The sequence below is a fragment of the Drosophila pseudoobscura genome, chromosome X (assembly GCF_009870125.1).
Source record: "Drosophila pseudoobscura strain MV-25-SWS-2005 chromosome X, UCI_Dpse_MV25, whole genome shotgun sequence".
Lineage (NCBI taxonomy): Eukaryota > Metazoa > Arthropoda > Insecta > Diptera > Drosophilidae > Drosophila > Drosophila pseudoobscura.
In genome coordinates this window covers 49722599-49748618 of record NC_046683.1, presented here as the reverse complement: position 1 = coordinate 49748618, position 26020 = coordinate 49722599, and the positions used below count along the sequence as shown (strand labels likewise).

Sequence of the window (26020 nt, the reverse complement as noted above, 5' to 3'; positions counted from 1 at the left end):
CAGCATTGCGCAGAATTTAATTAGGAAGATGGATCAAAGGAAAACAACAGTATTCCATATACAAATCTCAGATATTTATTTGAGTATCGAGTAGCCCGCCTGCCCAACCACCTCCCCGCTCGCACACCACTGCGCGCCACGAAGGAACAACAAAAAATGCGTTTAAGTCAAGTTTGCCGCAAGCTTCTCGAAAACAGTCCCCGGCGGCGACTCCGTGTGTGTGTGTGTGTGTGTTGACAACGTGTGTGGCAGCTGCGATCCGACCTCAGACAGTGAATGCCACCTCCCCCCCTCTGGAGGCCTGGCTGTGTGGCACTTTAGCTCGATATTTATGCAACGGCACACACTCCATCTCTCTCTTTCCCCCGGTGTGTCGTTATACCACCTTGAGCCTCTCTCTTCCGCCCGCTCTCAGGTGCAATTTAAGCGCACATTTTTCTTGGCAGCACATTTTCCTGCTCTCGCCATATGCATAAGAGCAGTTTTTCCAGCTCTTCTGCCTCCACTGCTGCTTATTGCTGGGCAACACTTGGCGCCTGCCACATAACGACAACAGCAACAGAAGATGCAACTGCAACATATGTATGCAACAGCAGCAGCACAAAAGGAGGAGTAGTGGCAGTGGCAGAAGCAGAGGCAGAGAGCCACCAGCGTCCGCTATGCATCGTAGCATGACACATTAAATGCAAAACGGCAGCAAAGTGCGAAAAGGGAGAGAAGAGAAGAAGAAAGAATAAGCAGAAGTAGCAGCAGCGGCAGCAGTGGTGCGGTTTCTGCCAGCTTGTCCCCGCATCCCCCTCCCCCACACCATCCCATCCCTACCGATGTTTTGCTACTCTTTATTTAATAAAGAAATGGCTTGCGCATTTTTTATGTGCCCTATAACCAACACAAAGGTGGTGCAGTGCACGCAAGGGGGAAGGCTGATGGGTACGGCACGGGGAGGGGAGAGGAGGGGAGAGGAGAGTCGTTTGATTCTGGTAAAGGCCGAGCCAACTGGAAGGGTATTTGGCCCGTCGACTACACCCAGATCCTGCTTGTTGTTATCCATTTTACGCATAATAAACCGTATGTTGTCCGTCCATCCCGCTCTATCCCGCACAACCTGAGCGAGCAGCTGTTGTGTTGTCCCTGCATTCCCCTCTGCCTCCTTCCCTCTTGTCCGTCTTCCTTCTTATCTTATGACAAAGCAATTTGAATGGATCTGGCAGCCAGCTGTGACACGACGGCGAACGGGAGAGACAGAGAGTACGAGAGAGAGAAGGGAAAATAAGAGAAGAGAAGAGAGCATTCAAGGTAAAATTAAGCTGTAGTTTATTTTGGTCGCACTTTCTCTCTCGCTCTCGCGCTATCTCTCTCTCCCTCTCTCTCTGTCTCCACGCAGGCAGCGTGGAGTCCGTCTATCCATCATTTCAGCATCGAAAACACTTTAAATAATTGCACATTATTTACAATACGAGCGAGGCTTTAATAAAATAATTAAAAAGAAATATGCGAGGCTCGCTAGTTAGGTCTCTCCCGGCTTCTGCTTCCCACTGCTCCCCCCTACCCCCCTTGCACTTGGGCAAATTGCTGTGGATTGGAAGAATCCACGAAACCAACCGCCGAGAAGGAACCGCAGAATGGTGGGGGGGGGGGGGGGGGGGGCTCCGCTGCTGGCTGCCCAAGTAGAAAAAAAGTGTGCGGGATACCGACCAATCTACGCATATTTCTCTCTTCCAGCCCTCTTCCAGCTTCAGTCACCGGTCTTCCTCTTCCTCTTCTCTCCGTTCCCTTTCCAACGTCAAAGAGAACACCGACGGTAGGCGACGCGACGGCAGAGTGTGAAAAAAAGGCAGCCCGATGAAATGTTTTCATTTTAAAGAAATTGTTGAAAAGCATACAAATTCAACAGAAAATATTAATTTCAATTATTTAGGCACGCCGAGCTTCAGCTTCGCCACATCGTTTGCACAGATTTTTCCCACCAAAGAGAGGGACGGGGCGGACGGTGGACGGGGGACGAGGAACGAGGAGAGAAGCCAGGCACTTTGTTCGCTAAATGCGAGCAATTTGTTACAGGATTTTCATCGGGTCTTGGTCTGAGGGGCCTGTGGCCTGTGGCTGTGGCTGTGGGAACCTTTCGATGCAACAGGAAAAGAGCCCCATTTATAATTATCAACTGAGCTGTAGGTGGCGCTCTGGGGGCTGCGGCGCATAGCGGAAGTTATTAGTCGAGAAAAACTGCAGTTATGTGCTGAGACTCAGACCCAGACTCGAGCTCAGACTCGGGCTCGGACACGGGCTCTATATTTTTCCAAAGAACTTGACATTGGAGGGCTACTCTGAAGGCGGCTTCTGATTCTTTGTCTGCCTCCGAGTCTTCTTCTGGTGCTTTGGTTTCACTTCGAATTAAAGACGACACTTTGTGGCACGGAAATGCTTGAAACAACTCTGCAGCGAAGGAACGCGTGAGGCGGAGAAGCGGAGAAGCAGAAGAGGCTGACGTTGTACTGAAATTGTCAAGTAGCAAGAATTAAATGGTATTGAAGCATGCCAACGTTGATTGAAGTTGGCTTCAAGAGTGTTTCAGGCTTAGGAATCACATGATTGATTGTGAATCTGAAAACCATACATACATACATACATACATGCATACATACACACATACATACATACACACATGATCGAATGAGAGCAATAAAGATGGACATTCACCACGAGGGATTATATGCCATGCCATACCTCGGTCTTTTTTTCGCAACTTTTTTTCTATCGATAGTATTGGCTTTGCGATATTTCACTTAATAGAAACGAATGTCTTTCTTGCAATTTGAAATATTTTTGTTGAATACAGAATAATATATATACATACATAAATAAGAATCGTACGATTTGCGATGCCCGGAATTGCCCGGGATTCTTTTTGCAAGTATTCCAAATCGATATATATTTATAGTCTGGATGAGTAATCGATATATTGGTTGCATCACTAATAAACAACTGATTTTAGGACGCGCAAAGTTTATTGAAAGAATTCGAATTGCTAAATTGAATTGACATCATAAAGTGCAAATATCATGAGGAAGTCATCTGTCATTCGGGGACCACATTCGGTCGCGACTAATGGATGCTTCCCCACAAGTTGGGGATGATTCAGATAAGTTTGAGTGAAGAAATCTATAGAATAAGTGAACAACTAATAAAAATTGGTTCAATTCGATTGCCCCGACGGCGAATAAACGAGAAGATGGAATTCATTACGAAATGCGGTCTTATGGTCTTCTGGGCTGAGCTCCAATCTAAAATTGGCAACACTCATTATGGAAATACCGTAGCAACAACCTTTCACACAGCCCCCTACGACGTCGGAGACCCCCTGAAAATTACAATTAATTCGAATCTCTCTCGCAGACTCTGGGGCCAGAGATAATCTCACAGCAGGCTGCTAATGTGAAAGATCTGAGAAATTGAAAAAAAATAAATAAAAATAAATAACAAATTAAGCAATAAAGAACGAAAACGAAAACGACGAGAATATGCCGAACTTTAACCTCCTCCGCAAAAGAGTACGAGTACATCCGATAACCAACTAGTTTTGGATTATTCAAATTTAAATATTCATAAATACCACGGCTCCTCCTCACGTTACACTTGCGACTCGAAGATTGATCGCCAGAGACCAAACACCGAACACTCTGCCTAATTTGATTAATTAAACTCTGGGCAACAGAAAGATTTGTCCGATAAATAAATACAATTATTGTGATGGGGTTACTGGTAAGCGCGATCCCACAAGTTGTCAGAAATACATACATACATACATAAATGTGAATGTACATATGTAAATGGTGTGCGCGGAAGCGGCGTGTCGTCATCGATCGAGAGACGGTGACGGTGACGGTGACGTAGTCTAGTGTCCGAAAGCTGACTCAGTCGGAGGAAGGGATAGTAATAGTTGACTCGCAATCGATGGGTGGCTCACTGAGCAAATATTTCGATGATTTAATATTTATTTTCGTGGAGATAAGAGGAAAGTGTGGATACCCATTCATACGCACACCTCTTCAAGGGTCATTGGTCATGAAATTTCATGACGAATTCTATAACCTTCTGCCGCTCCGCCTCTGCGCCCCTCCGTCTCTCCACCTCTCTGCCTCTTCCTCTCTTCACTAAGGTCAAAGTTTTTTCTTAGGCCCTTGACTTTACATTTTTCGCAATTTTTCACGCACTTCTTCGGTGTGCTTTCTGCCTCTATGCATCACTTGCCGTCTTGCCATCTACCTTACGCGCACTTCTTTGTTTTTTGCCTTGTTCTGCTTTTTGCTACCTTTCGGCACATGCAAACATGGTTTTTTGCAGCCTTTCTTTTCATGAAACAATTCTTCTTTACTTTTGTGCTGGGGGTATTCCCTTCTCCTCTCCTCTCCTCTCCTCTCCCCCACCACACCATTCAGTTTTTGCGACGTTTACATTTGCAAAAGTTCATTAACATTTTCTGTGTGTGTGCGAGAGTGTGCGAGTGTGTGTGTGAGTGTGTGTGTGTACGGTGAGGGGAAAAAATCCACGCAGCGGTTTTTCGGTTTAATGAAATTTAGTCTTGTTTTGTTTTGGTCTTGTGTTTAATTAATTATGCAAATTGTTACATGTCCAATGGGGAACTCTTCTGGAAGTGGGCGTGTGGGTGGGCCACCCAAAAGGGGGAATCAATTTTTGGATGAATTCAATTGGAGAACGATCCATGGAACCCCATAGATTTCACGTTTTGGAAACGTTTTGCAAAATTTATAATCATAAATAATTTATATAGAAATTGGCAAACGAAACTCCCCCAAGAATTGACCCCAAAAACAAGCCGAAAAGAAACCAAAGAAAGGGAGAAGAAAGGGAGAAGAATAATGCTAATGCTAATGAAATATGCCTTGGACGGAGGTGTTTTTTTGTCAACTCTACGCTTGAGGGCGTCTGGCCGGGTGGTTCTTTCTCTACTTTCGCTTTTTGGCAAAAGAAACCTTTTTCGTTTTGGGCTAATAATGTAATTTGTTTTGTATTTTTGGCCGAATCTGGCGGACCTTCTCTTTCGAAACGAAACGAAAAGCTTTTCTGTGACAAACCACAAAATGTAACAGATTTTTCCTTTTGCTCGTCGCTATTGTTGCTATTGTTGCTGCTGCTGTGGTTTTTAATTGCTCTGTGTGGCCCAGAGATGAGATACGAATAGACGAGTATCCACAAGATTCGCTTTTGTTCCGGTGTTAGCGCATAATGACAACTATTTGGGAGGTTTGTTTGTGGAGTTTGGCGAAAGTTACCCCCCCCCCCCCCCCCACCGATAATTATTTACGTTTTGTAAGAGAGTTGATCTCTCTCTCTCTCTCTCTCGCTCTGTCTCTCTACCGAAAACTAATTGACGCATTATTTAAATGATAGTTTTTGCGCCAATGGAAATGGCATTTTGGAAAAGATCATAAATAGTAGTACTCACGTTTCTTTTGTGGTTTTCTTCTTTTTCAATTATCCAACAGCATACTACTCCAACTCATATTATCTCTGAAGAGAAACGAATGTAACCCCCCTCCCCTCTTAGCCCTTGGTCCTTAGATCTTTGTTAATCAAATAAACTCCTTAGTTCCAATCCAAGATACTAGCCCATCCATCCACCATTTGTTGAATCCTTGTGTGTGTGTTTTTGTGTTGCTAACCGAATACCTTTCCCGCTCTCTGCCAATCCCTTTGCAGATCTTGCTACCCTTAACAGCCACAACAGCATCCAAACGACAACGATCATCAATCAGAAGAAGAAGACGCCCGCAGAAGCAGGAGCAGGAGCAGGCGTAGGCACAGGAGGCACCGGTACCGGAACTGGAACCACAACGAAGGGCGGCGCCAACAAAATGGAGCTGCTGAGCAGCGTCTCAGCCACAGCCGCACAGAGCACAACCACAACGACAACGACAGCCACACACCAACTGCAGGCGACCACAAAGCAGCTGGTGGGGCAGGAGTACCTGAGCTACGCCTCGCCGCCCACCTACTCCCGCCTGCCGCCCGACGGCCATGAGTTCCCCCCGAACTTCAGCGAACCTCTGATCATGCATCCCTCGCACATGCACCCACACCCACACACACACCCGGCGCTGCTCAAGGCCAAGGCAGAGCTCTCCTTCGAGCATAACAACAACAACAACAACAACAACAGCAGCAGCAGCAACAGCAACAGCCTCGAGGAGGATGAGACCGGAGCACCGCCGCTGCCCAAAACGGGGCCACCGCCGACAGTGCCCAGGAAGGTGTACCGCCAGGATCTGGTGATAAACGTGGAGGATGCCCGCTCCAGAGACACCACAGAGAGCAAGACGCCGCCCGGCCTGGGACGGGACTACCAGCGCTCTCTGAGCGCGAGCGCCCCGCGGAAGCCCAGCGACTGGCGCAAGGACGAGAAGTCGGAGAAGTCCGTGCGCGACAAGATCGCCATGTTCTCCTCCAACAACGAGCTGGACGCGATTCCGCCAGCAGCCCCGACCATGACCATGCCAGCCGCAGCTGTCTCCAGCTTCTCGCGGAAGCCGCTGAACAGGAGCAGCGAGAACCTGCTGGACACCTGCTCCTCCACTCCGGCGCCCTCGCTGAAGACGCGCGCCATGAGCGTGGAGAACCTGAACGACGTGCAGCGCCAGTACCAGCTGGCCAAGCAGCTGCCCCAGCTGCACGTGGCCGACTCCATGTACTCGTTGCACACGCCCAGTCCCAGTCCCAGCCTCAGTTCCAATCCCAGCTACAGTTACGCCTCCAACTACGCCTCGCTGCCGCGCAGGGCGCACGGCGGCTCCTACTCGGCCTCCGCCTCGGCTGTGGAGCGCAGGATCAGCTTCTCGGGCGAGGGCGAGGCGGCCAACCGGAAGGCGGCCATCACCAACATCCTGGAGCAGCGCCGCCGCAGCTTGTCCAAGCTGAGGGGCCTAGTCATCCCGGAGAGGCCGCAGCTGCTGGAGCCCATCCTCGACCTCCCGGAGATCAAGAGCCAGGTGAAGGCGGCCAGCGGGGAGGACAGCACCGACAGCGGTCTCGGCGAGACCCGCTCCCGCACCAACGGAGGAGGACTCGCCATAAATAGCATAAGCAGCGGCAGCAGCAACAGCACCTACCGCAGCATCTTCTCCCCGGGCGGCCAGCGGCGTCCGTTGGAACAGCAACTGTCCCAGCCGCCGGCCAAGCCGCCGCGCACTTCCCTGTGTGCGCCTCTGACACCCCTTACCACCGGCATCCCTGCCACTGTCCATCGCATCTGCAGGCTGATGGCACCGCCGCCGGCACTGCCCCCGCCCGACCAGGAGAGCGACACGGACTCGGTGTTCTCCAGCACAGCGCGTGTGGCGACGCCCCCCGAGAAGTTTGCCCTCACCCGAACCCTCAGCTCGGAGACGAACACCTCGATAGCCAGCTCCAACACCTCCACCCTGACCTCGGGCTCCTCGGCGGGCTCCCAGGCCAGCTGCAGCTCCCTGGGCAGCACGCCAGCTCTGGATCTAACACGGCGGGTGCTCAAGAGCCAGGTGAGCGGCAGCGGCAGCGGCGACCCAGCGGCCCTCTCCAACAGGAAGAGCATCCTGGCCTCGGCCAAGTGCCGGAACGCGAAGAACCGCGGCCAGGAGGAGGACAATGACAGCACCGATGGCGAGGTCTGCACCCTGGCCGGGCGTCGCATGAAGCCCGTCTCCAGCTACAAGCAGCAGATGCACCAGCACCAGTTGCAGCAGCAACTCCAGCAGCAGCTGGGCAAGCAGCTGGTGGTGGACAAGCTGATCAATGTGGCCGCCTACGTGGAGCAGACCTCGGACACGGACGACAGCAGCCGGCGCTCGGACACCCCGGCGAAGATCAGTGCCATGTTCATCGACGAGGAGCGCAAGGCCAGTTTCAAGGCGGATCCCAGCCAGCAGGTCAAGCCGAAACCACTCCAGATGCAGATGCAGGCCCAGGCCAAGCCCGTGTCCGCGCCCGTGTCCTTGCAGCGAGCCTATGAGCCGAAGCGGGAGGCGTCCAAGTCCCAGACCACAGCCGAACTGCGCGAGAAGTTCGAGAGGAGTGCAGCGGCAGCCGCGGTCCAGGCCCCGGCGCACCATAAGATGCACACGCCACTGCACCCAGCAGTGGCCGCAGCGAAGCCGCACCACGAGCGCTTCTCCTCGCTCGACTCGCTGGCCTCGAGCTCCTCCGGCGTGAGCTCCACCACGCAGAACGTCAGCACCACCCAGGAGACGGCGACGGAGTTCGGCAGCTTCTCCTCGCTGGGCAGCAACCAGAGCCTGATCACGGCCCAGGACGTGCAGCAGATTGTGGAGGAGGCCGATCCGCCGCTTAAGAGCCCCGAGGCCTTCATCATTGTCCTGCAAAGGGATAATCCGGAGAGCAGCATTGGCATCACACTGGCCGGAGGCTCTGACTACGAGGCTAAGGAGATAACGGTGAGTGGTGGCGTCTTTGGCCAAGGATCAGGATCAGCAATTAATGGGCTTTCTGTCTTTCTAATTATTTACAGATACACAAGATCTTGAGCAACACGCCAGCGGCCAAGGATGGACGCCTGAAGAAGGGAGACCGCATCCTGGCCGTAAATGGGATGAGCATGCGCGGCCTGACGCATCGGGAGTCGATCAGCGTGCTCAAGGTGAGTACATTCTACGGAGCTCCTACAATTCAGATGCTTACCAAGAGTTTTCCCCCTAGACACCCCGTCCGGAGGTGGTGCTGGTCGTCACCCGCTCCGAGTCGCTGATTGTGAAGGCTCTGAACAAGAAACGCTCTTCGCTGGGCTCGCTCAGCTCCCTCAACGAGAAGCCGACGGATCTGGAATACGAGCGAAAGCGCAACTACCACAAGGCCTCCCGATCTCTGGACTTGGACCTGGACATCGTGTCCAATGAGGCGGAATCGGGAGGCGGCGACTCGCCAGTGACCACCACGCCCAGCCCCAGCACCGGGTCCAGCAGTCCACAGCAGCCGGCCAGTCTGCATGACGATGATGCAGAGGCTACCATCGCTGGCATTCGTGCACGACGTCAGCTCTCTCGCGGAGATGCCGCCAAGCTGAGCACCAGCGAGCTGCTGGAGCGGGCAGCCGAGGCACGGAATGCCATTGCAGCAGAGATTCGAGCACAGGGTGAGGAGAAACTCCTAGATACTAGTCGACATACTCGTAGAGGTGGATTCTAATCGAAGGTTCCTTCTTACTTTAGCAGAGGATGTGGCGGCCAGTGGAGCTGGAGCTCGGTGCGTGGAGATTGTCAAGGATAGCTGCGGTCTGGGCTTTTCCATCGAAGGAGGCTTCGACTCGCCGCTAGGAAATCGACCGCTCATTGTCAAGAAGGTCTTCATGGGTGCGTCATCCATCGTTATTACCTGTTATTTCATCTGGAGCAATACCATTAACACATTCCACTCTCTCTCTCCCCCTTCTATCATGTCTAGGTGGTGCTGCCCAGAAGACCAACCAGGTGCGCAATGGAGACGAGATCCTGAGCATCAATGGTGCCTCAACGGCGCGCATGACGCGCGTCGATGCCTGGAACTACATGAAGCAACTGCCGCTGGGGCCGGTCAAGATCAGCTTCGCCTGAGACGTAGATGCTAGACGAGTGCGGGCGAGGGAGAAGGGGAAGAATGCGCCACAATTTTTGTTAGTTCTAAGTTGATAGTAGTTGGATACGATACGATACCCTAATCCTGATGGATGGTCTAACCATTAGGGTCTTGCCAATCGACCATTTTTTTTTTTTTTTTGCATTTAACCGAACTTTTAACTGTATGCGTACTTCTATATACATATACATACATACATACATTATTAATTTAAAGTGCAATTTTTTTGAGCTCCTTCAATTTCAATGCGGCTGCATCAACCACCGCCCAATATACGCTGATAATATCAATGATATGATTGTACATATATATAACTAATCGAAACTAATTTACGTATTTTTTTTTTTAACAATAAAATCGAGACACGAGGGGACTAAGAAGCAAACTTCGTAGCAGCGCTCTTTCCTTATATACAATATTACATTAATCCAATCCACAAGCAACGCAAAAAAACAAAACCGAAAAAAAAACAATTATATTTTATGCCATAAATTATACGGGAACGTTATAAATGTATACTATTTTTTAATAATTATTATATTATTTAAAGAGAAACAAAAAACACAAAAACCATGTTTACGTATACAAAAGTATTTGCTAAAAATAAACATACGATATATACTGAAATCATAATTGAACTTCTTCGATTCGGATCCGATTCGGATACCCCTACTACCTATCACTCCACCCCATGCAACAACCCAATCCAAATACATATTGTAATCGTATTTATTTGAACTATTTCAGTGTTGTTTTTAAATAAGATATAGCTTTTGAGGATTTTCGCTTCTTTGGCTTGACTTTCTTGGTCGAACGAGAAGGCTGCACGGATGTGGTTGAGGAAGTCGACATGGCTCCGTTGGCGTTGGCGTTGGCATCGGAACGGCCAGACAACTGGTGGTTGGAGAATGAGGTGTCCTCTGGAGTATCAAATATCTCGCCGAGCAGGGCGTAAACACGACTCTTGAAGTAGAGCTTTTTACGGAAGTTCATCTGTTCCATTTCGGGCCGCAGACCCTGTAGGAAGGCATCGTCGGGATTGATGGAGGCCCACGGCACGGGCACCACCCCGTTCTCGTACTTGCAGTCGTTGCCAGTGCTCGCGTCATCTCCGGTGTCCTCGTCGTCGGGCTCCAACTTCGTTTGCGCATGCTCTGTGTCGAAAATGAACTCGTTGCTGTCGCTACGGCCGTGCACCTTATTATTGACGCGTGAGCGTCGGCCCTGCGGAAGTCTGGGAACTCCCGGTGTGATGTGCGACTTAAGAAAGGAGACCTCCTCGTCCAAGTAATATTTTCTGGTTTGATTAAATCCATCTTTTATGGATCGGGCGTAGCTGGTACGAATATTACGCCAACGCTCCTTGCAGCTATTGACTTTTCAGACAGAAAATTGATATAAATTAAACAAATCTGGTTGATGAAAACTTACTCGAATCGTTCATTCTATTCGATATATCTCTCCAGGCTGCATTTATGTGCGACTTCTTGCTGTACGCCGCATTAGAACGATCGAAGAGGCATGGATGTTGGCAGACCAAACGGCATATTTTCACATTCTTCTCCTTTACCTCCGGAGTTGGAGTTTTGCTTTGGATGGCCTTTAGGATATCGATTCCATCTGCAACAGTTTAAATATTAATAATTAAATACGATATATCATATTGGTGACATTGGTCATCTCACGTACCATTTGGCGTCGGGAACCGAAAACTGGCCCGAGTGTTCATTGTGTGCGTTGTTTTCTGTGCGGAATGTGCAGACTGTGCATTGAAAATCCAAAATAATAACAGCAATGGAACGACGAAGTCGTTTTCGACACTCTTGTCGCCTGCGCACACCAGCTGTTTGGCGCGCTGGCTCTGCGGGAGGCCGCAGCAAATGTAATTGGTGGTTTTAACTGCTGTCGCTTGACGCCAACTTGCTTTCTCGTTTGCTGTTGCTTTAGTGTAGCTGAACGAGCAAATTTTTGACTTACAAGACAAAACTTACATTACAGTTCCAGCCCCACTAGATTTCCACTTGAAAATGCTCGGAAGCGCAAAACGTGAACGAGCCGGCAACAAAAACACACAAAAATGCCACAACAAACCGAAACGAAAACATGGACGGTGTCCGCTCTCAGGAAATGCCAAAGGGGCACAGAATATTCCAAGCGATTCAACCCTCTCGGAGTGCGTCTGGCACGACGATACCTATGAAACACACACACACAGTGACACGGCGAGAACAGCTGCGCCGAAAGAGAGCCAAGCCACACACAGCACTGCCAGGCACAAAACGAATGTGAATATTTTTGCGCTGCGATATGCAGTTTGATCACTTTTCATTCAGACAAATTGATGAATTGTTAGCAATGAAAATAAACAGACAATTATGTTGCACATAAATAAAATTTATTAGTTTCAGCCATTCGATTTAAATAGCCGTCAACGCAGCCTGTCCGTCATATTAATTAATACGTGCTCACATTCTTCTGTAACCCTGGTAGGGAGAGTGTTCAGCCCTCGTGGCCATTCTCTGCTCTCTCTCTCACAACGAAGCCAATAGTTGTGTATGTGTGAGTGCATTCTTGTTTTCAGTCCGTTTTACAAATAGCTGCTGCGCGTGTTGTTGTGTTTGGCCCAGTATTTTTCGTTCGTTTTCCGCATTAAATAAGCCTAGAAAAGTTTCGTGTTTGCCTATGAGTGCGATGTCTAGTGTCGAATCGAATGTGAAGCTGTTGCGGGCGGTGGAGAAGCAGCCGGCTCTTTATGATCGGAATCATGGAAGTTATAGGAAAAGGCTTGCCAGCGAGAATTGTTGGGACATGGTGGCTTCGGAGACAGGAGAGTCGGGTGAGTGTTGCATAGCGCTCGCGTGCGCATGCCTATCGTTAATCGCCTATCGAGCGACAGTGCTGCGAAGAGGCGACCGGCAAGTAATTGGCCGCTTGCTCGTTTTTTGTTTGAATTGTTGGTGATGGTAAACATCTGCGGCCGCCATCGATTAATCGCAGCTGCCCGAGCATTTGAATGTAACTGATTTTTGTTTCTTGTGGAATGATTAACTAAAAAGTAAACAATGGCAGACACATGTTCCAAGTAGTCTCTAAAATCTAGTAAATTATGCAAATATAAGTGGGAAATTATTTTAATATGCGATATCATCAACATTTGTTGCCCGTTTTTACAGTTGATTTTTTGTTATATTTTAGGATGAACTATGGAAGTACAAATTGTATTACTTTATTTAAAAATATTTTTTAAATAGTCTGGGAACATAAAATCAGCTTAAGTGTATATTGTTGCCCAGCTTAAAAGGCTTACTCATTTCCCTAAACAGCTTTCTGAGCAAAATTATTTTGCTATGCTATGCTAGCCTATTTAACTGGTAGTATCGATATCTTATACAGACTGTTAATCTGTCTATCGAAGGGCCCCCTTCTCCAACGCCCATCTAGTTTTCTTTCTTTTACGACTGAGCCGATCGTGTTGTGGGTTGTAAAAATTAAGTTCAAAAAGTGTTGTGGTTGGAGATTAAGAGGGATGTGCAATAACGAACCAAATCTGAAGCTGTTGCAGGCAGTGAAGAAGCAGGCGACGATTTATGATCGTGGCAACCTAAATTACAGGAAATGGTTGCCGACCAACCAAAGTTGGGTCATTGTGGCTACGGAGATAGGGGAGTCAGGTGAGTTTTGCATAGGGCTCACATTCAGTGCCGCCATTGCTGAAAAGCGGCACTTTGTATATTTGGTGATTGTAAACACTTGCGCCCGTGCATTTGAATGTAACAGATATTCCTTGTATTTTATTGGAAGGGATCCAGCCCCTCAAAGTGAACTTTGAGGCATACATATAAACATATGTATATGTGTATTTGTGCTAAAAGTGCAGAGTATAGGATTTCTTAGATCATTAGTGTGTGTGTGCTTGTGCGTCACGGACAAGGCACAGTTACCGCCCGTTCTAACTGTTTCTCTCCTCTGCGACAGAGCTGTTCATTCTGCACGGGTGTGTGTCTGTGTGGACCATTCTTTTCATATAATCAATATTGCCGATCAACATTTAAACACCCAAACATTTGCGAACTTTTACTCAAATTTGGAACATGCGAAAATGCTACAAGTTAAACCAAGATGTCACTTCAATATTATTCCAGTTAGAAGCCGTGTTTTTTTTTCATTGAAAATGTTTCCCAATATAAAATTAAAGAAACTAAAGCCATTAACCGAGAGAACCTTTGGATTTTCTGTCTAACGATCGGCTTATCGGCAGCAGACAATAAAAATTAAAAACAGGGAAAACTAAATGATTAAAATAAAATTAAATAATTATATTAAAATATCTCATTAGGGATAGGTGAGCCGGGTGAGTGTTGCATAGCGCTCGCATGCAGTGCCGCCAGTGCTGAAAATCGGCACTTTGCTTGTATATTTGGTGATTGTAAACACTTGCGCCCGCGCATTTGAATGTAACAGATGTTCCTTGTATACTAACAGTTATTGGCTTTCAAAGTTGTGTCTAACACCCAAACAATTGCGAACTTTTACTCAAATTTGGATCATGCGAAAATGCTACAAGTTAAACCAAGATGTCACTTCAATATTATTCCAGTTAGAAGCCGTGTTTTTTTTTTCATTGAAAATGTTTCCCAATATAAAATTAAAGAAACTAAAGCCATTATCCGAGAGAACCTTTGGATTTTCTGTCTAACGATCGGCTTATCGGCAGCTGACAATAAAAATTAAAAACACAGGGAAAACTAAATGATTAAAATAAAATTAAATAATTATATTCAAATATCTCATTAGGGATAGGTGAGCCGGGTGAGTGTTGCATAGCGCTCGCGTGCAGTGCCGCCAGTGCTGAAAATCGGCACTTTGCTTGTATATTTGGTGATTGTAAACACTTGCGCCCGCGCATTTGAATTTAAAAAATGTTCCTTGTATACTAACAGTTATTGGCTTTCAAAGTAGTGTCTAAAATTTGACTGTTTATTATTTAATGTTGAAGGATGAATTATAGAACTTTCTGAGCACTTGCTGCGAAGAGGCGACCGGCAAGTAATTGGCCGCTTGCTCGTTTTTTGTTTGAATTGTTGGCGATGGTAAACATCTGCGGCCGCCATCGATTAATCGCAGCTGCCCGAGCATTTGAATGTAACTGATTTTTGTTTCTTGTGGAATGATTAACTAAAAAGTAAACAATGGCAGACACATGTTCCAAGTAGTCTCTAAAATCTAGTAAATTATGCAAATATAAGTGGGAAATTATTTTAATATGCGATATCATCAACATTTGTTGCCCGTTTTTACAGTTGATTTTTTGTTATATTGTAGGATGAACTATGGAAGTACAAATTGTATTACTTTATTTAAATATATTTTTTAAATAGTCTGGGAACATAAAATCAGCTTAAGTGTATATTGTTGCCCAGCTTAAAAGGCTTACTCATTTCCCTAAACAGCTTTCTGAGCAAAATTATTTTGCTATGCTATGCTAGCCTATTTAACTGGTAGTATCGATATCTTATACATACTGTTAATCTGTCTATCGAAGGGCCCCCATCTCCAACGCCCATCTAGTTTTCTTTCTTTTACGACTGAGCCGATCGTGTTGTGGGTTGTAAAAATTAAGTTCAAAAAGTGTTGTGGTTGGAGATTAAGAGGGATGTGCAATAACGAACCAAATCTGAAGCTGTTGCAGGCAGTGAAGAAGCAGGCGACGATTTATGATCGTGGCAACCTAAATTACAGGAAATGGTTGCCGACCAACCAAAGTTGGGTCATTGTGGCTACGGAGATAGGGGAGTCAGGTGAGTTTTGCATAGGGCTCACATTCAGTGCCGCCATTGCTGAAAAGCGGCACTTTGTATATTTGGTGATTGTAAACACTTGCGCCCGTGCATTTGAATGTAACAGATATTCCTTGTATTTTATTGGAAGGGATCCAGCCCCTCAAAGTGAACTTTGAGGCATACATATAAACATATGTATATGTGTATTTGTGCTAAAAGTGCAGAGTATGGGATTTCTTAGAACATTAGTGTGTGTGTGCTTGTGCGTCACGGACAAGGCACAGTTACCGCCCGTTCTAACTGTTTCTCTCCTCTGCGACAGAGCTGTTCATTCTGCACGGGTGTGTGTCTGTGTGGACCATTCTTTTCATATAATCAATATTGCCGATCAATATTTAAACACCCAAACATTTGCGAACTTTTACTCAAATTTGGAACATGCGAAAATGCTACCAGTTAAACCAAGATGTCACTTCAATATTATTCCAATTAGAAGCCGTGTTTTTTTTTCATTGAAAATGTTTTCCAATATAAAATTAAAGAAACTAAAGCCATTATCCGAGAGAACCTTTGGATTTTCTAACGATCGGCTTATCGGCAGCTGACAATAAAAATTAAAAACACAGGGAAAACTAAATGATTAAAATAAAATTAAATAATTATATTAAAATATCTCATTAGGGATAGGTGAGCCGGGTGAGTGTTGCATAGCGCTCGCATGCAGTGCCGCCAGTGCTGAAAATCGGCACTTTGTATATTTGGTGATTGTAAACACTTGCGCCCGCGCATTTGAATGTAACAGATGTTCCTTGTATACTAACAGTTATTGGCTTTCAAAGTTGTGTCTAACACCCAAACAATTGCGAACTTTTACTCAAATTTGGAACTTGCGAAAATGCTACAAGTTAAACCAAGATGTCACTTCAATATTATTCCAATTAGAAGCCGTGTTTTTTTTTTCATTGAAAATGTTTCCCAATATGAAATTAAAGAAACTAAAGTCATTATCCGAGAGAACCTTTGGATTTTCTAACGATCGGCTTATCGGCAGCAGACAATAAAAATTAAAAACACAGGGAAAACTTTCTGAGCACAATTGTTTTGTGTATGCTGTTTCACGGGTAGTATCGGTATATTACGACTCGGACCCGTTATTCTCAAAACGAACTATGTTCTGCGTTATGTTACTTTTATTAGTTAATGCATTTGTATAAACTTGCCACGAATCTTTTTTTTTAATTACTGGAAGGGATCCTGCCCCTCAAAGTGAACTTTCACTTGCAGGCATACATATAAACATACGTATATGTGTATTTGTGCTAAAAGTGCAGAGTACACGATTTAATAGAACATTAGTGTGTGTGTGCTTGTGCGTCACGGACTAGGCACAGTACCGTCCGTTCTTACTGTTCCTCTCATCTGCGGCAGAGTGGTTCATTCTGCACGGGTGTTTAATTAAGCAGGGGGATCCGGTTAGCCAATAATTAGGACCAATAAAAATGAAAGCCAAAGGAAACAATGTAAAGAGTTGCCTGTCGTTAGAGATTTTAAGAGATATTATAAGGCTGCTATCAGAAAAGGAATAATCATTTAGCAAGTGCATCCAAACTTTATTTGAATGCGAAATACTGTCATACATAATTATGGTTATATAATTATAATTAATTATTGGTAGTCTTAGATCTTACAACAAAAAAATACAACGTCTTACCTAGTTAGTTTAATAATAATTTAATCACGATTTTAAATGTGATTTAACTTTTGCTGAAAAGATCGAATGTTTTTAGAATGGAGCATCTGTCCACCCCATAACATTACTTGCACTAGCATGTTTAATTTGTACATATTGTGTGTTTTTTCGAGTCCAGTATTCCATCAGACTCAAATAAACTTACCTGCGCACCGAATTGGTTTTTCTCTAAAGCCATTAAAGCGATTATATTTGTTCTACCAAGAGAAAAATGTGTTCCTTATTAAATAACATGTATGTACATCTCATATTTCTGCTTATGTTCATTCGGCTATGATCGTAGGCAAGCGACTGTTTCACAGATACACATCGATTGATTGGTCGATTATTAAATAACCTTTGGTGCGGTGAAGTTAGTTGTTTTTTAACCCGGTTCTCGAAGGCTTCATGGATATATTAGTTTTTTTTATGGATGTGGTTGTCTGTAATACACAGAAGGAAGTGTTTCCGACCCCATAAAGTATACATATACACTGCTGGCAAAAATGAAAAGCCATAATGTTTACATTTTTTCCCGTAAACCAAGCCCTGACCAGCTTTGAGGTGTGCTTTGGGTCATTTTCCTGTAAAAAGACCCATCTCAAGGGCATGTTTTTCTCAGCATAAGGTCGCATAATGTCTGTCAATATGTTTTTATACCCGAATCGGGTCACAGGATCAGTTATGCGATGTACCGGCTCAACGCCATGCCACGGAAAACATCGGCCTCCGATCTTAGCCATTTTCTTTGTGTACCGAAAGTCGAATTCTTTCCCTTAAAAAGACGTATTTTTGTTTCCTCTCTCAATAATATATTATTCCACTTTTAAGGCCCATCTGACCCAGACCATGCCAAATGATTTTCAACGACTTTTTTCCTCGTCTTCAAATTTTCTTCAGCAGCACGGGTTATCTAAAGAATTTTTTTACCTCTCATGTACTTAAATATGAAAAAACTCAATAAAAACCAACAAGCCTTTGACCACATCCCTTAAAATTTATAAATAACACCAGTGTACTTATTATTTTGGTCAGACCAAAAATGCCCATCCAGCAAAAATAGAAGCATAGAATTCTATAAAGATGGTTCCCCACTTTAATTATACCCGATACTCAAAATAAGTATTGGGGTATATTAGATTTGTGGTGAAAATGGATGTGTGCAACGTCCAGAAGGAATCGTATATTCTTAATCAGCATCAATAGCCGAATCGATTGAGCCCTGTCTGTCTGTCCGTCTGTCCGTCCGTCCGTCCCTATCACCGCCTAGTGCACAAAGACTATAAGAGCTAGAGCAACGACATTTCATATACGGACTTCTGTGATATATCACTGTTACAAAAATATTTCAAAACTTTGCCCCGCCCACATTCTCCTCCACAAAAAGCGAAAATCTGTGGCATCCACAATTTCATAGATATGAGAAAACAGAAAACGCAGAATCGTAGGGGATGACTATATCTTCTAAAATGCAAAATCTAAACCAGATCGTATAATTATTATAGCCAGAATCAAGAAAAGAAATTCATTCTTTCTCGCTCTGTCTCTCTCTAACACACAGGTTTCATGGTCGGTTCTGCCGAGCTATAAGAGCTAGAGCAACCAAATTTGGTATCCACACTCCTGTGATATCGGACTTTGACCGTTTCGTTTCAAAATTTCGCCCCACCCCCTTCCGCCCCCGCAAAGGACGAAAATCTGGGACATCCACAAATCTCAGAGACTATTAACGCTACAGTAACCAAATTTGGTATCCGCACTCTTGTTATATCTCACTATAAAATGTGTATCTCAGAATTTCGCCCCACCTCCTTCCGCCCCCACAAAGGACGAAAATCTGTTGCATCCACAATATTGCAGATTCGAGAAAACTAAAAACGCAGAATCATAGAAAATGGCCATATCTATCAGATTGCTGAATCTGGATCAGATCAGATCAGACCTTTTTTTTAAGCCAAAAGGAACAAATCAATTTGCAGTGGCTACGCAGCGCCCGACGTCACGCTCAGACTGATTTTCTGTCTCTCTCGCACGCACTCGTTGTCGTGTCGTTCAATATTAGCGGCGTCTGCCGGAGGAGAGCCATACTGACTAAGTATCGGGTATAAATGTAGAGTTGCGGTGACCGCAGCAACTCACAACGTTCCCTCTCGTTTTTGATTAAAATACTTGGCAAGACTGTAACCTTTCCAAATGTAAACAATTGGAATCCATACATTTACAAAAATACGAGATATTCCATAACAAACTAGCACGACACCGATGTACTTATTTTTTTTGATCAGCATAAATAGCTGAGTCGATATAGGTATGCCTGTCTGTCCGTCCGTCTGTTCGTCTTGTTTGACGCCTAGCTATCAGAGTTTATGAGAGCTAGAGGAACCAAATTTGGTGTACATCCATAAGAGAGAGAGAAACTAATTCCGACGCTATGCAAGGGCCGCGACTCACAGAGTACCAGCTTTTTTGTAATATATCAACTTTTATTGAAATCGGCAAATCGGAAATGTGTATATGTGTCTGCTTGTATGCCGAGTTTGTCGTTGGAGTTGTCTCACAGAAAAGCATATTTTTATCCGATATATTTACTCGCATATAAGGTCAATATACTCAGCAAATGTGGACTAAAATCTTATATCTATTGTAGTCTGATGTAGCCATGACCGTCTGTCTGTTGATTTGTATTAGCCCTTTAATCTTGCAGTCTGTGGAATCGAGTGTAACCATATTTGGCGTGCGTTAATCTGTAGCCTGCTGTCGATGTTACGAAAATCTCAAAAAGGTTGCAGTAGCCTTGAAACTTGACCATAGCGTTCTCTCTGGTTGAGTTATTAAAATTGTTGAGATCAGGCTACCTATTTCAGGGCTATTAGCGATTGCTATGCGCTAACTTTATTTGGTTTTTTGAGGTTAGAGATTTAAGACGTACACAAAAAGGTTTATTTATGGTTTATGGTATAGGGGATCGCGGATTGCGATTATTGGGTGTTTGGCGAGGATCTGCACAGGGATTGCCAACCTTTACTACCCCAATCAGGGGAATGCTTAGCCATCTGTTTCTGGGTGCTTACCTGCCACATGCCACAGCACTATCTTTATGGCGACCGTCTCGTTCCTTTTACCTCTTTAAGAATTTACGAATATAATATAACAGTGAGAACTTAACTGTATTTGTCTATCTCTTTCTCTTTCTCACCCTAACATGCTGCAGTGGAGAAGTGTAGGCGACGGTGGCGTGTTTTGCGTAACGAGTACGCTCGTTGGATGAACGTCGACGCCCAGCGGCGTCGCGCAGGATCTAAGCGCTTACCCTTCCAATACGCGAAGGATCTAAGTTTCCTCAGGCAACACCTGAACGTCCAAGAGGATATCGTTGACGAGGACGAAGATAACGAGAGTGAGCGCGATACGAGTATCACCGGCGAGAGCACGGCTGTTAAGAACACACAGCCCTTAAAAGAGGACGACAAGCCGCAGGATATCGCAGTTAACGAAAAGGAGCCGCCCAAGAAGCAAGGCTCTGCAACGGATGAAGCTGAGAACAAGCCATCAGACTCTCCCAAAATAAAAGAGGAGAAATCCGAAGAGAAGGATAAAGGAAAAAAGAGCAAGGAGCCAACCGACTACGTCTGGGAAGAGGAGGAAGGCGAGCCCAATTCAGACAACGAGGAAGCTGCGCCCACAAGCCCAATCTCCACTGCTGACGAAACCGGAAAGCCAACTTTCTTCATCAAGCAGACCGGCGAGGACAACCGTTTGATCATTCGCAAGAAAAACTTGCACGCCTCTGACTCCAAGGATCCCCTTGAGGAAACAATGGACGACAGCGCCGAAGAATCGTGCGGCACTGGCAGCGACAGCCTAAGCGGCCGTCGCCCACGTCGCACCGTACGCGCCACGGGAGTTGGCGGAGTCAAGCAGCTCCCAGTGAAGAAGGTCGCCACCGAACAGCGTCTGACCAGACAGCAGCGCCGTAAATCCATGACGTTGGCTGCCGCTCGTAGTTCCATAACATCCCCGGTAAAGATGACTCCGGTGCCCAAGTATTTGGCCAACAGGAACCAGGCTCGGACGTCTACTATAGTAGAAGCTACCAATGAAGATGCTGAATCAAACCGACCAGTAGATGCAGGGCTCGCTAAAGCCTTCGCCCTCACACGCGACGATATCTTTCCACGTCCAAAAGCTCCCGCTCCGACTGCGGTTTCGTCACAGTCCCAGACAGGCATTATCATCACGCGTCGCAGTAGCATCATGGGCAGCCCAGCTGCGACTATAAAGATGCGGCCAGCGCCCACACCCGACAAGACGAGTACCCCAGTCTCAAGCCCTTCGCCAAGCAATCAAGGCTCAGTCAAAGCCCCACCCGCACCGCCAATCTCGATCCCAGTTTCAGTCTCACTCCCATTCCCCAAGGCCACTCCTGCCTCTACATCCAACGGAATCAGCAACAATGCTCTACTCCTCACCAGCTCGCTGCCAAGCTCTGTGACGGTGACCACCCTGATTGCGCCCACTACGAGTGCCGTCTCAAGCAGCGGCCAGGTGACTGCCAGTGCATTGCCGATCATGACCGCAACTGGGGTTGGACCCACCGTGATTCCCTCTTTTATGACACTGAAGACCAGAATAGAGCGAGGAATGCAGACAGAGAGCCCAGACATTTTCTCTGATGAGCACTTTTTAGAGATGGTCCGCCCGCAGATGGCGGAAATGAATCCCCGCCAGAAGTTACTCTTCAAGAAAAAGGTGTTCCAGTCCTTAATGGAGACCTTTGATGACGCAACTGCCTTCCCAAACTCAGATGAACAGCAGCATTTCAACATCAACACACCGTCTGGCTTTGAGCACGTCTCGGATCGTGAGATGCATCTGGTGAGGGAGCTAGTGAGTATGGTTTGTGCCGCCAAGCAGTCGGGCACAATTTCGCAGCCCGGTCCTTTGCCCGTCGTCGCGGACACGTTGCGCCCGGCAGTTCGAGCCACAACCGCAGCACCTGCCCCAACCGGGCAACCGCGCCACCTCATTCAGCGCGTCTTCAAGCAGTGCAACGGAGTAAACCTGGTCACGTCTCCGGAGGAGAAGAAGATTTACCGTATTGTGCAGGCAAACGGCAAGCCGAGCGGCGTGGGCGCGGGCGTCGGCATTGGGGTTAGTGTCCCCACGGAGCAGCTGCGCAAGAACAGCGCCGACAGCAACTGCTCCGGAACCAGCGTCAGTCGTGGTACCCGGGCTCCTCCGGCCAGCCCCAGGCGTGGCACAGCCGTAGCCGCTACACGGCCACAGAACGCCTCCGCGATGAACACCCTTTTCGGGCCGAACCCGCAACAGGTGTTGCCCCATAAGTCCGGACCTCTCATCAAGGTGCGCGAAATGCCCCGTAGATTCTCCGTGTGTGGCAGCGGCGGACCCATATTGACCTTGGGCACGCCACCCGGCAACACGAACATGATTTCGCACAATCCACAGCAGAATCTCAATCCCATGGAAGCACAAATGCTCAAGCGTCGCCTAATGGGGGCCCCCGCCCCGGGCATGGTACCGCCCAATCAGCGGCCCCGTTACTCCGGGACCGTCGCACTTGGCCTCGGTTCTGGAGCTGCCGCGGCCCCACACGGCAACAGTATACTGGTGAGAAAGTCGGCAGGCAGCGTAACCGCCAGCCAGAAGCAGCCCTCGCCGACCGGCGGGTCCTCGGCCCCGCAGCGCCTCCCGCAAATCACCAGCGCCAAGGGAAACGCCTTCAACGACTTCGTGCAGCCCAAGCCGGCCTCCAGCTCCGGCTCCGGCTCCTCCCTGTCAGGGGTGCCTAGCTCTCCCCTGAAGCGGAGCCTAGTGGTGGCCAACACCAAGAAAACCGTCCCCGGTATGAGGATTGCCCTGGCTGATGTGCTAGCCGATCCGCAAGAGCAAGAGAAGCGTCGTACTCAGCGCGCAAAGGAGTGCACGGTGACCGCTGCCACCATCGCAGCTGATGACTTCTCGGTCCTGGGCGGCGGCATAGGACTCAAACGGGAGCCTCGGGACTCACTGGAGGAAGATGGCGACGACATTTTGGGCATGTAAGGGAATCAGACGATTCGAATAAGCCTTGACGCATCTTTGAGATCAAAAAATTAATGAGACATATAATCCCAAATTATTTAGAAAACAAAAACACCATTGAAAATATAGTATAGTTTTTTTTTTTTGTATTCAACTACAAAATAAGATCGGGTATAAAAACTGTTCATTTTCTATTCGTAAAAATAGATTTCAATACTTCACATTCGGATAACCATTATAAACTATATAGACGACGGCCTTTTTTGACACTCGAATATGTACAACACATAAGTACGAGTAACCAGTATATTCCTATTTCACTAACAATTTGCAGTTAAATCCAAATTTCATTTCAATTATATCCTTATTTCTTTACATTAATAACAATAAACATTGTAAACATTACACCAAATAGAAGTCTTTTTATGAGTGTGAGCCGTGGGATTTAGGGGTGGATTTGTAAACGTAAGCGATGGTGTCCTCTAGGTAGAGACAATAGCTGTCTCAGGTAGGAGAGTCTATAAAATTAAGATTAAAAGTCCGCGACCTTAGTAGACAGGGAAATTTTTAGAGGCATCCACACTAACTATCTATTGAACTTTCTCCAGACATATATATCTTGTTTTCTCCCTTATTTGTGGCCTGAGCGGAAGGTGCCATGGCTCGTCGAGATCTAAACAATTTTCTTGATCCTTCGGAAAGGACTCCAACAACTCTAACCATACATATCTATTTTTTTCGCAATTTGTGGGCCGATCTGGTCGTGCGATGGCTTCTTGTGATCGACAAAATGTCCCTAATTTTATGGATTTCTTACCAAGGATCAAGGACCTTTTCCCCAATCCCAAAAATTTAGTTTTCTCCTCTATTTGTGAACCCATCATGTCGTGCCACGCCTTTTTGTGATCGGGGTAGTCTCCCGGATACAGAACAGAGCAGGGATGTTTTTTCAATAGCTTTATTCATCAAAACTTAGCTTAGTATAAATAAATAAACAAGTCGAAAGCATTTTGATCTATCTTTAACATAAATGCAACAATCTCTCCCTTGGTTGCCATAGGGAAAGTCCTTGTTGTCGATGGCCAGGTCGAATGATTACGATGGCTTGTTGGGTTCGGATCTTGCAAGGGGTGCGCTCCTGTCATGCTGGAATACGGTTCTGTCTGGCTGGGATTGTGCTCGGTCTGTCTCGACGACGCCTCGGTAATGCTTGGATACGACTCGATTTGTGGCAAAGCCCTCTGTGAAGGAAGATATATTTTAAAATATGTCCACAATTATATACTGATTCACTTACGCGTCTCGAGGCTGAAGCCCAGTGTTTGATTCAGCGGCGTATGAATGGCCGTCATGGCATTCTAAGAATAAAGAAAAGTTATACTGTCAGTGAAAGTGTATTATTAATTTTTATTTAAATATACAGGTAATGGATGTCTTTTTTGTCGATGGCAGCTGATTGGCAGGACTCTTCCGATCACGAAAAGACACGCCGCGCCCCGATCGGCTGCCTTATAGCAGAGATATGGCGTACAGAAGAAACCATTATTCGGAAGGCTATATTATTATAGCCATTAACCATTAAACCATTATTATTCTTCGGAAGGCTATATCTCAGAAAAAAAGGGCCAGATCAGCGAAGGACCTACATTCGCAGGACCGTGGGGATCCAGCCTGTCGAACGGCATCAAAATCTCGACCACGAAAATGAGGCCGATTTTTGACAAATTCAATGATGGTTACATCATGATTTTTTGCGAAAATCGTGACAAGCTCGATGTCCTTGATCCTGATCACAATCGGTTGGCAGGATTCTCCCGATCACGAAAAGACATTCCGCACCCCGATCGGCTGCGTTATAGCAGAGATACAGCGTGCAGAAGAAACCATTATTTTTGGAAGGATACGCCAATCCAAATCTTCGGAAGGCTATATCTCAGACAAATAGGGCCAGATCAGCGAAGGACCTACATTCGCAGGACCGTGGGGATCCAGCCTGTCGAACGGCATCAAAATCTCGACCACGAAAATGAGGCCGATTTTTGACAAATTCAATGATGGTTACATCATGATTTTTTGCGAAAATCGTGACAAGCTCGATGTCCTTGATCCTGATCACAATCGGTTGGCAGGATTCTCCCGATCACGAAAAGACATTCCGCACCCCGATCGGCTGCGTTATAGCAGAGATACAGCGTGCAGAAGAAACCATTATTTTTGGAAGGATACGCCAATCCAAATCTTCGGAAGGCTATATCTCAGACAAATAGGGCCAGATCAGCGAAGGACCTACATTCGCAGGACCGTGGGGATCCAGCCTGTCGAACGGCATCAAAATCTCGACCACGAAAATGAGGCCGATTTTTGACAAATTCAATGATGGTTACATCATGATTTTTTGCGAAAATCGTGACAAGCTCGATGTCCTTGATCCTGATCACAATCGGTTGGCAGGATTCTTCCGATCACGAAAAGACATTCCGCACCCCGATAGGCCCATAAATAGTCGAGATACAGCGTGCAGAAGAAATCATTATTTTTGGAAGGATACGCCAATCCAAATCTTCGGAAGGCTATATCTCAGACAAATAGGGCCAGATCAGCGAAGGACCTACATTCGCAGGACCGTGGGGATCCAGCCTGTCGAACGGCATCAAAATCTCGACCACGAAAATGAGGCCGATTTTTGACAAATTCAATGATGGTTACATCATGATTTTTTGCGAAAATCGTGACAAGCTCGATGTCCTTGATCCTGATCACAATCGGTTGGCAGGATTCTCCCGATCACGAAAAGACATTCCGCACCCCGATCGGCTGCGTTATAGCAGAGATACAGCGTGCAGAAGAA

General features: G+C 46.4%; 3 protein-coding genes across 10 annotated transcripts in view; 2 read left to right on the top strand and 1 right to left on the bottom strand.

Moving 5' to 3' along the window:
- Positions 1-10071, top strand: part of bbg (big bang) — a 119353-nt gene extending 109282 nt beyond the window's left edge. For 5 of the 7 annotated variants that reach the window (XM_015187547.2, XM_015187549.2, XM_033385087.1 and 2 more), the window contains 5 exons: positions 5719-8444; positions 8519-8647; positions 8707-9139; positions 9216-9356; positions 9448-10071. In XM_015187547.2, the coding sequence (XP_015043033.2) occupies positions 5719-8444; positions 8519-8647; positions 8707-9139; positions 9216-9356; positions 9448-9596 (3578 nt within the window). In that variant the 3' untranslated portion in view covers positions 9597-10071. Of the gene's footprint in view, positions 1-5504; positions 5546-5718; positions 8445-8518; positions 8648-8706; positions 9140-9215; positions 9357-9447 lie in introns of those variants that run through there. The other 2 variants (XM_015187546.2, XM_033385086.1) reach the window with 2 other exon arrangements.
- A 258-nt stretch (positions 10072-10329) lies between these two features.
- Positions 10330-11898, bottom strand: LOC4813025 (uncharacterized). The gene is made up of 4 exons (XM_033385090.1): positions 11610-11898; positions 11308-11479; positions 11050-11238; positions 10330-10994 (listed from the first exon to the last, which is right to left on the bottom strand). Exons 2-4 carry the CDS (start codon positions 11345-11347, stop codon positions 10357-10359), a joined length of 867 nt encoding a protein of 288 aa, XP_033240981.1. The 5' UTR covers positions 11348-11479; positions 11610-11898; the 3' UTR covers positions 10330-10356.
- Positions 11899-12172: 274 nt separating this feature from the next.
- On the top strand, positions 12173-23584 carry stwl (stonewall). 2 transcript variants are annotated; one of them, XM_001353653.4, is made up of 2 exons: positions 12173-12454; positions 20339-23584. In XM_001353653.4, exons 1-2 carry the CDS (start codon positions 12301-12303, stop codon positions 23191-23193), a joined length of 3009 nt encoding a protein of 1002 aa, XP_001353689.1. In that variant the 5' UTR covers positions 12173-12300; the 3' UTR covers positions 23194-23584. The 2 variants fall into 2 exon arrangements, with proteins under 2 accessions (XP_001353689.1, XP_015043030.2); XM_015187544.2 differs by lacking the exon at positions 12173-12454 and adding an exon at positions 15201-15416.
- The last annotated feature ends 2436 nt before the right edge of the window (positions 23585-26020 follow it).